Source organism: Mus pahari, chromosome 7 (assembly GCF_900095145.1).
Source record: "Mus pahari chromosome 7, PAHARI_EIJ_v1.1, whole genome shotgun sequence".
Taxonomy (NCBI): Eukaryota; Metazoa; Chordata; class Mammalia; order Rodentia; family Muridae; genus Mus; species Mus pahari.
This window is the reverse complement of record NC_034596.1, coordinates 99,264,029-99,274,149: the sequence shown is the minus strand read 5'-3', so window position 1 is coordinate 99,274,149 and position 10,121 is coordinate 99,264,029. Positions and strand designations below refer to the sequence as shown.

General features: G+C 49.5%; 1 protein-coding gene across 1 annotated transcript; it reads left to right on the top strand.

Annotated features, from left to right (window-relative positions):
- The first annotated feature begins 3,935 nt into the window (after nt 1–3,935).
- LOC110324988 (T-cell leukemia/lymphoma protein 1A-like) lies at nt 3,936–8,439 on the top strand. Its single transcript, XM_021202767.1, has 3 exons — nt 3,936–4,055; nt 7,851–8,021; nt 8,386–8,439. Exons 1-3 carry the CDS (start codon nt 3,936–3,938, stop codon nt 8,437–8,439), a joined length of 345 nt encoding a protein of 114 aa, XP_021058426.1.
- The last annotated feature ends 1,682 nt before the right edge of the window (nt 8,440–10,121 follow it).

The window sequence follows — 10,121 nt, the reverse complement described above, 5'->3', positions numbered from 1 at the left end:
CCGCAGAATTAAAAAAAAAAAAAAAAAAAAAAAAAAAAAAAAAAAAAAGAAAAGAAAAGAAAAGAAAAGAAAAAAGAAAGAAAGAGAAATGTTGGCGAAGGCTGAGCTGGAGATCAGAAAAGAGGAGTTCTGCCTGCCCACTAGGTCTGTGTGAAGCCATCCGGCATTGTTAGAAGAAAAGAAGTGGATGGAGCCACGTGGCATAGCTCCCCCTGTCAGGTGGAGGGAGCCCATGCTGTCTGATGGGCTCCGTGTTGGGACATAGTGGACTCTAACCATGCCGATGCCTCTATATTGGCATTGCCTTGGTGGGAGAAGTGGATTTCAGGTTTCTTTGTGTGTATTGAATGTATGGGCTATGCGCTGTATACATGTAGGGCCCATGGATGTCAGAAGACAGCGTCTAATCCTTCCCCCCCCCCCATAGTGGTCAAGGGGAAAGCAGACCTGAGGCTGGACACAAAGGGGATGATCAGGGGCCTTGCGGGATGAGTGCTTTGTGTGCTTAACACGTAGGAACTCAAAGACTAACAAAAGGAAGATTCAAAAGGGAACAGAAAATTCTAAAACTCTGGCTGACAGCAGAGCCTTGAGATAGCTAGATAACTAGCCTGGGGGCTCCTACTGCTTGAGACCACACAATAGCTTTTGTTCCTCTGCCCGCCCCACCCCCCTCTTGTGGAATTTACATTTTAAAAGTATCGAAGTGGACACCAGATACTGTGTTCCACTCCGGGCCTGTTCCAGTCTTTTGGAACCTTTTTGAATGAAACCCCACCTTTCAAGAATGGAGTCTACCCTTGCTCAGTATCAAAAGGCCCTCAGTGCAAACTTACCGAACTATTTTCAGAGTGTTCAGAGTGAGGAGAGAGGGGACTGTAATCCTAGAACCCTCGCCTAGGAAATGGGTGCTGCTTTTCCCAACACCACATAGGAAAGCGGAGAGTATAGGAAGAAAATCAACAGATTTTGTGACATTCTGGCTACTGGGGTCATGTCTGTGCTTGAATTGGACCACCCTGGTCCCGGGGAACTCTTCCCCCTTGCCACAAAAGCTGTGCCCACCAGTACAATTTAAACTGGACTTGGCCAGTGAAAGGCTTGGTGAGTGTAAGTGTCTGCCATCAAGCCAAGAACAACCTGCTTTCAATCCCAGGGTAGGAGAGGATGATTGTCTCCACAATGCTGTTCTCCGACCCCCAACATGGCCTACATCGCAGGTATCCCCAAATACAAACACAACATAATGAATTCAAAATAAGTAATTATCCCAGCACTTGGGAGGCGGAGGCAGGCGGATTTCTGAGTTCGAGGCCAGCCTGGTCTACAGAGTGAGTTCCAGGACAGCCAGGGCTACACAGAGAAACCCTGTCTTGAAAAAAAAAAAAAAAGTAATTATCTTATTGCTAAGGCTGTGCTCACCCAGAACTTGCACACCAAGCTTATTCCCAAAGTCTTCGTCATTTCTCTGATGCTCTCTGGGTCTGATAACAAAGAGCTATCTACAGGGAAATCAGCCTGAAAGCCTGCAGTCTGAATCCTGCAGGCCAAGGTCCCTCAGAGCTGCGCTTGCTGGGTTTCAGTCTGTCTTAGTTAGGGTTTTACTGATGTGAACAGACACCATGACCAAGGCAAGTCTTATAAAAACATTTCATTGGGGCTGGCTTACAGGTTCAGAGGTTCAGTCCATTATCATCAAGGTGGGAGCATGGCAGTAACCAGGCAGGCATGGCAAAGATAGAGCTGAGAGTTCTACATCTTCATCTGGAGGCAGCTAATGGAAGGCTGACTTCCAGGCAACTAGGGTGAGGGTCTTAAGCCCACACCCACAGTGACACATCTACTCCAACCAGGTCACACCTATTCCAACAAGGCTATACCTATAAATGGTGCCACTCCCTGGCCCAAGAATATTCAAACCATCACATTCCACTCCCTGGCCCCCATAGACTTGTTCAAACACATGAGCCTATGGGGGGGGGCATACTTAAACACAGCATAATGCAAAATGCATTTAGTCCAACTTTTATTTATTTATTTATTTATTTTTTGGTTTTTCGAGACAGGGTTTCTCTGTGTAGCTCTGGCTGTCCTGGAACTCACTCTGTAGACCAGGCTGGCCTCGAACTCAGAAATCTGCCTGCCTGCTTGTGGACGTTGTACATCGTGGTGCGCACTAGGCTCCGCACCACGATGTACAACGTCCACAAGCAGACGCATTCTTCACCAAAATACCACAAAAACAGTCTTTATGCTACATACTGAAATTCTTCTCCTTTGAAATCTCTTGGGCCAGGTCAACACAGTTCAAATTACTCCCAGCAACAAAGTCTTCCATATTCCTACTAAGGNTGACCCATTAAGCCCCACTTAAAGCATTCCACTGTGTTCCAAACCCAAAGTCCCCAAATCCACATTCTTTCAAATAAAAGCATGGTCAGGCCTATCACAGCAAAACACCAGTCCCTGGTACCAACTTGTCTTAGTCAGGGTTTCAATTCCTGCACAAACATCATGACCAAGAAGCAAGTTGGGGAGGAAAGGGTTTATTCAGCTTACACTTCCACACTGCTGTCATCATCAAAGAAATTCAGGACTAGAACTCAAGCAGGCCAGGAAGCAGGAGCTGATGCAGAGGTCATGGAGGGATGTTACTCACTGGCTTGCTTCCCCTGGCTTGCTCAGCCTGTTCTCTTATAGAACCCAAGACACCAGCCCAGAGATGGCACCACCCACAAGAGGCCCTCCCCACTTGATCACTAATTAAGAAAATGCCTTACAGCTGTATCTCATGGAGGCATTTCCTCAACTGAAGCTTCTTTCTCTGTGATAACTCCAGCTTGTGTCAAGTTGACACAAAACTAGCCAGTACACAGTCTTTTCTTTGTTTTCTTCCCCCCTCCCCCATTAATCTGAACACACCTGGCTGACCTCAGACCTTCTTGGCACATCTGGCAGCTTTGACCAGATGTCCACACCTGATCATTCACTGACCTCCCAAAGACCACAAGGCTTTCTCCATGGGTCATGGGTGAGAGGGGAAAGAACAGGAGGGTGAGGCTCAGGACTGCTAGCTGCAGGGCTGTTTGAAACAACCAGCCTGGAGCTGGCTTTTACATGTTTTCCATTAATTTCTTAATTGCCTTAATGGTCATGAGTTACTGTAAAATAAAGAGAGGTTGTTTTTCCTTATTTGTTTACAATGAGACAGTTTTGATTGAGCAACTCAGAGACTTTCCAAACCCATTGATCTTGGGTTGGGAGGGTTTCTTTTTAAGCATGGGTCTGGAATGATGCGTTCACTAAGTCCGAGCACAAAGACAGTAAACCCATGTTTTCAAAAGTAGGTTTCGCAAGGCCACAGCCTCGCCAGAGCCTTGGAAAAAGTCATGTGCTGAAGAGGGAGGGGACTGAACAAAGGAAACTGCCTCGGACGCCCAAAAAGACAGGCTGAAGGTGACAGAGAGAACCCAGAACGAAGATATGTAGATGGACCTCGCTCTGAATGGCCTGCCATCGGGGTGTGGCTTGAGCAGTCACACAAAGTAGCTGACTAGGGGCCTCATCAAAGGAAGCATAGGGCAGTGTTTCCTGACAGGACCTTTCCTGGGTACCTTTCCTATGGCCGGGTGTACCTGGAGAAAAGCAAGATCATCTGGGGGCCTTGAAGAACCCTAGATTTGATGGGGTCAGGTCTGCAAGCCCAGACCTTGCCCCTGTTCCAGAAGTCCACCTAGTTGTCTTGCATAGCATCCTTGTGGTTCGCCCCACCCACACTACGCTGCTCCGCCCCGTTCCGCCCTGCCTCTCTCCAGGGGGCACAGGCCCACACCTGGTGGAGATAAGTTGCGGAATTTCTCAAACTCACCGCGCAGGGAGTAACTTTATCACGGACTGGTATTGCAATTTTCGGCTTCTTGCTCCTATCGGATGCCATGGCTACCCAGCGGGCATACAGGGCAGAGACACCCGCACACCCCGACCACCTGTGGATCTGGGAGAAGCACGTGTACTTGGATGAATTTCGCCGAAGCTGGCTGCCCATAGTCATCAAGGTACCAACCGCCTTGGGGCTAGCAGGTGGGGCAGCAGGGATGTGCCCCGTCTGGGTCTGGGGGTCCTGGTAGCAGGAGACCAGGGTACAGAGGGTCCCTTGTGCCTGAAACAGGACTAGGGAGACCCCAGATGAACATCGTTTGAGCCCGGCCTGTGGGCCTGGAGGAGGGTGAGAGCGCCCTGAGTTCAGTGGACAAGCCCCTCTCACACGTTGCCTGGTTGTGTGTGTGTGTGTGTGTGTGTGTGTGTGTGTGTGTGTGTGTGACTACCATTCGGGGTGAAACAAGGCTTTCCTAAAACATAAAATTGGAATGACTTTAAGGTAGCTAGTAGTATCCACTGTCAACAATAAGATTTAGCTTCGTTTTGAGTGCGGAAGCCTCCGCATGGGTCTTAATGTCGGTGTTCAAAAGAAATCTCTTCTGGAGATACCTTCCGGAAAAGTGTTCTACTTGTAAAGCCAAGGAACGCTTTAAAAGCAAACTGCTGAGACCTTGTGTGAAGCGCTAGGACCTGGGAACTATCTCCACTCCTGCCAAGTTGGGGCCTGTGAGTCTCACAGACTTGGCGCCACTAGCCGAGGGTGGAGCTTGTGAGCCTCGCGGACTTGGGGCACCGCTAGCAAAGCAACCGGTGGAGCCACAATTCTGGGTTCTTGAATTAACACTCTTGCTGTCATTTTACAATGCTAAATTTACATATATCTAGTTTTTTTTTTTTTAACGTTAAATCAAATGTGTGAAGGCAACATGGGTGGATATGTCTTTTAAATACCAGGTTAACAGCTAGCTTTTCACCCTAACCACGATCCAGAGAGTAGCCCAGAGCTGTGATTGGCGCTGTTTGATCAGGAGCCTGGTAGCAAACTGCAGGGCAGGGTTTATTTCCCATGACTGAGGAAGCCAGGGTTTTAAACATGTAAGCGTTCACTTTCGTTAATAAGGAAAAAGTAATTGATAACAGCGGTTAGATTGTTGACTCGGGCTGTGAAGGGTGGCTGGCGCTTACACACCTGGCACCACCATCTGACTTAACAGATTCACCTGCTCTCCTCAGGGACTGCTCTCATCTTGGGGAAAACAAAACACACTCTCGTGTGAGCACTTAGTGTAAAGTCCACACACTGGTCTGCGCTGAAGGCTTGTGGGGGGGGTATGGTAGGAACCCTGTTCTTGGGAAGGTGATACAGTGGGGAACAGGGTAGCCAATGAAGTGGCGATGATGAGTCCTGTGGGGAGAGAAAGTAGACGTGGGGCGGGGAGAAGCGAGCTGTGCTGTAATGCACAGTGGGGAGCAGGGGTTGCCCGTCACATTTTTGAGTCATCTTGCTTGGAGTTTCAAGTTGCTTCTCTTCCCCTGCACCAACCTAGGGCTCTGCATCACAGACAGATCTCTTGCTACAGAGCCTCAGCTCAGCCCCTTTGTACATGTCTTTCAGTTTTGTAGATTCTGTAGATTGGCCTTGAACACAGAGATCAACATGCCTGTCTCCTGGGATTAAGAGGTGTGTACTTAGGTTAAAGGTCTTAGCTACTTAGGTTGACCTTAAGCTCCCTTTGTATCCCAGGTAGGCCTTGAACTTGGGATCCTCCTGCCTCAGCTCACTGAGTTGTACCCGCTGCGGGCCTGTGCCACTTGGCCTCACCAGGTCTTAACTGGGCTATCTTGTCGGATTTGCTTGTATTGGGGGTGGAGGGGCAGGCTGTTTTGTGTGTTTAGGTGGTGAATTTTTTTGTTTTTGTTTTCCATCCCAAATTGGTGGATAAAACTCATTTTCGGGAGCTGGTGAGTTGACTGAGAAGGTCCTTGCCACCAAGCCTGATGACCTACCTGAGTTTGATTCCCAGGACACACGTGATAGACGTGTTGTTGCATGTCTGTGCCTATGTGGTATTCTCCCTTAATTTCAGCACTTGGGAGGCAGAGACAGGTGGAGCTCTGTAAGTCTGAGGTCAGCTTGGTCTATGGAGCCAAGTTCCAGGCTGGCAAGGATGATCTGGTGAGACCCTGCTTCAGAACAACAAATCTTACTTAGCTCCTGTCCGTTAATGAAGCTGCATGTTTCATCTCCACCCTTAACATGGCTTCATGTAATATTTGTTCTTTATAGACCTACATTTGAACAAAGGGCTGCCTTGAAAGGAAGCTAGCTCTTTGTGGATTTAGGGAGGCCTGCTGTATAGACAGTGAGAACCCCACAAACAAGGTATCATATTGTGGCTGAGAGGAAGTGGATGGGGGGATGGAGACAGAGATGCCATTGTGTAGAAGTTGTGGATTTCTGTGGGCCCTGGACTCTCTCAGCCCATTAGGAGAAGGTGTCAGGAGTCTAGCAGCCATGACTTTGATAACCCTGGCATCTGAAGACGGGTGATTGAGGAGCCGCTTGCCATAGTCCAGATGAGCCATGCTCATGATGGAGAAAATGCTGCCTGTCACCAGATTCTGAGTGTTAGAAATGGGGGGGGGTTCCAGCAAGTGATCACACGGTCCAAAGCATTTCAGCAAGACATACAGTTGTACTTGTGCAGGTTTTGTCGCTGTGCCAGACGGGTCCTGAGTCCCACACCCACTGGTCCAGAGTTCAGCCTTACAGGACTGAGCTGCACTGTTGATGAGCAAAGCACGACTTTGAAAGCAGATTGCAACCTTGAGTATAGACTTAGATCTTAGAAAAATTCGGGCTGGCTGGGCGTGGTGGTGCATGCCTTTAATCCCAGCACTGGGAGTGGGGTGGGGGTGGGCAGAGGCAGGCAGATTTCTGAGTTCAAGGCCCGCCTAGTCTACAAAGTGAGTTCCAGGACAGCCAGGGCTACACAGAGAAAAGTTCGGGCTGTTAGAGGCATTTTTTTTGCCCCAGGGCCTCATGCCAACCTCTTTAGAGGTGATAACTCTTTTGTCTCACTTAACCATCTTGATAGAAAAGACATTTCATTCCTAGTTCCCATAGTGGGCCCATGGATAGATACCTCGTTTAAAAGAGGACAGTGCACAAAAAAAGTCAGATCCCTGACAAGGCTGGGTAAGGTTGGTAAAGTGCTTGCCTTGTAGGTACAAGGTCTGGAGTTCAGTCCCCAGAGTTCACACTGAGAAAGCTAGTGTAGTAGGCATCGCTAAGGAGGCCGCACTCAGGCCAGCTACGCTCAGATCTCTGGAACTCGCTGACCAGCCAGACCAGCCAGTTTTTGCTTGGTTTGGTTGGTTTGGGTTTTGTTTTTGTTTGTTGTCTTTTTGGGGTGTGTGTGTTGTTTTTAGGTGAACCCCAAGCCAATAAGAGATGTCTCAAACAAGTAAATAAAAAAAAGAGCCAGGCGTGGTGGCACACACCTTTAATCCCAGCACTCGGGAGGCAGAGACAGGCAGATTTCTGAGTTCGAGGCAGCTTCAAAGTGAGTTCCAGGACAGCCAGGGCTACACAGAGAAACCCTGTCTTGAAAAACCAAAATAAATAAACAAAAGAAAAAGTAGATAATGTCTAGGAAACGACTCTCTGCTCTACGTGGGTGCCCTTCCCCCACACACTGAAACCAAGCTGGAGGGCTGCCTGGCTTACCCCAGCAACAGGAGGTTGGCAGGAAAAGCATGCACCCCGAGTGACGAGGCCTTGACCCAGCCAGAGTCCCTAAGATGGTATACAGCCTGTGAAGTTGGGTCCAGGGGTGGCATCTGTGCTCAGCTGTTGGCTCAGCCCCAGGCTCCTGAGTGACAGAGTAGATGGCTGGTGGATGTGCTCGGGAGGAGCCTGGCGGTGGAACGTACGCAGGAGGCAAAGATGTTCTTTTCTTCCTCTGCAGAGTAGCGGAAAATTCCAGGTGATCTTGCGCCAGGAAGATGTCGCCTTGGGGGAAGCTATGACCCCCAGTCAGCTGAAGCCGTACGAGCTGCCTTTGATGTGGCAATTGTACCCCAAGAATAGGTACCGAAGCTGTGACTCCATGTACTGGCAGATCCTGTACCACATCAAGGCAAGCACGGCTTACCCCAAGGACTGAGTGGGTGATCTTGAGTGATCCTGGTCTCCGGCGTTGGTGTGGGCTAGCTCTATATTCCCTCCACCCTGGCACCAGAAACTAATGGAAGGGGAGCTAACTGCAGACTTTTTTTTAAGTGTTAGAGAGATAGATAGAAGCCACCATCTGAGGTCTTAGCCAAACCCCTTGGCACAAGGAGCTCTCTGTGGTAGTCACTGACTGGGACCAGTTGAGGGGGCTAGCTACTTCACCTCGGGTCCCAGTACTAACCCAGGCTGAGGAAAGCTGAACCAGAGAGAAGGGGGAATTCTCAGGGCTGGTCTGACCACTCGCTTGTCTCTCCCTTCTCCGCCCTCAGTTCAGAGACGTGGAGGACATGTTACTTGAACTGGTAGACCCTGATGATGAATGACCCGAGACCCCGAGACCTGGTAAGCTCCCCCTGAGCTCCATCAGAAGGAATGAGGGCCCTTCTCTCTGAAAGCCGTGACAACCCCTCCCCGGCAGCTGTCTTCAGAGACTGCCTAGAGTAGGGGAGGCTTCCTGGACACAGCCATGTCTCTCCTTTACCACCTTAGGAACCCCGGCTACAACCATGTCTGCAGGGCCCCAGAGGTGACTGTTGTTCACCATCGGTTGGTTGTCTTAAGAGATGACTGCTGGGCCATCCCACCTCCTCAGCCGGGGATCCACAGATAACAGTGAAGCAGGTTTCTCCATTTCTTCTTAATTTTTTTCCAGAGTTTTTTTTTTTTTTTAAATTGGCTATTTTCTTTATTTCTCCTTTTTTTTTTTTTTCTTACCCACTCCCTTCACGGTGTTGGTGTTTGGCCCTGACCCAGGCATGAGATGAGGTTCAGCATCAGAAGCTAAGTAACCACACCCACCCAGTGACTCCAGGGCCTGCTCCTTGACTGTCCCTCTAACCCTGCCTTCTCTCCCCAGGTCCCGCAGCTCCTGTCTGCCTTGCCCAGGCCTGGTCCCGCAGGGGAGATGTTGGTACTTATGCTCTGTTTGCTAGTCATGTCCTTTTTCCTCCACACTGGGCTACAAGAAGAAAAATCTGGCCAGAGGCTGTCCCGCCCCATGCTCCTGTGGCCCGCTCGGGTTGCCTTGGTTGGTTACTCAGCTCTGCTGAATCCCTGGCAAGGGGTTCCAGAGAAGATCCCGGCTCTCCTCACCTCCTCTAGGTGCTCGGTGGTGTCTGTGCCTCTGATCTTCTTAGCTGATTGATTCTTGTGTCTTTCCCTTTTGCCTCACAAGACAACTAGTGTCTCTGGCTTATGAACTTACCTTCCCCCTCACGGGTCCCTTAGCAGTACAAACACCATGAGGGACAAGACCTTGTCATGTGAATCTGGCTAGTCCCCAGATCAGCCATCACTCAAGGTGTTGTGCCTATACCCACCTGACCTGTGAAGCCCCACCTACCCAGCAAACATAGGCTTTGCTTGCAGAGCAGCGTAAGACCTCAGAGCACTGTTGCCCTTCCTTAGAACCTAGGTGCTTGCCGCCAGGGATATGCAAACCTGGGGCCTATGGCCTCACTAGAGCAAGGGGCCAGGCAATGGAGCTGGTTCAGATGGGCCCCTCAGATTGCCTGTTTGCGGGCTCCCTCTCTGAGTGTTCAGGTTCTGTTCTGTATTTAGTGTAAACACTTCCTGTCACTGATTAAATATTTCACTCACCTAAGTTGGGCCGAATTGGCTTCCATCCTTAACCAAAATGCCAATAAATGAGGGAGAGAAGACTGCTCGGGGGTCTCCCAGGGAAGTCAGGGTCTCCCAGTAAGAATGTTGAAAGGGAATGTGTAGGATTTTATGTGGTTCTATTTTAGAGATGAGGCTGGATTTAATAAAGTTTTGTAGAACTTTAAAATTTCTCGAACCTCTTGGAGTTATGATTTGACAACCATTAGAAGCAGCAAGCAACCTCAAAACAGTCCTTACTGGGCAGTTCTGGTACGCAGCCGGCCTTGGTATGGTCCTACCTTCTCCTCAAACCCTGAATGCCCTCACGTCTGGCTGCTCTCCTCTCTCCTGGAAGACACCAGGTGTGTCATTCCAAGCGTGTGTCCTATTTCTCAATCCCAGC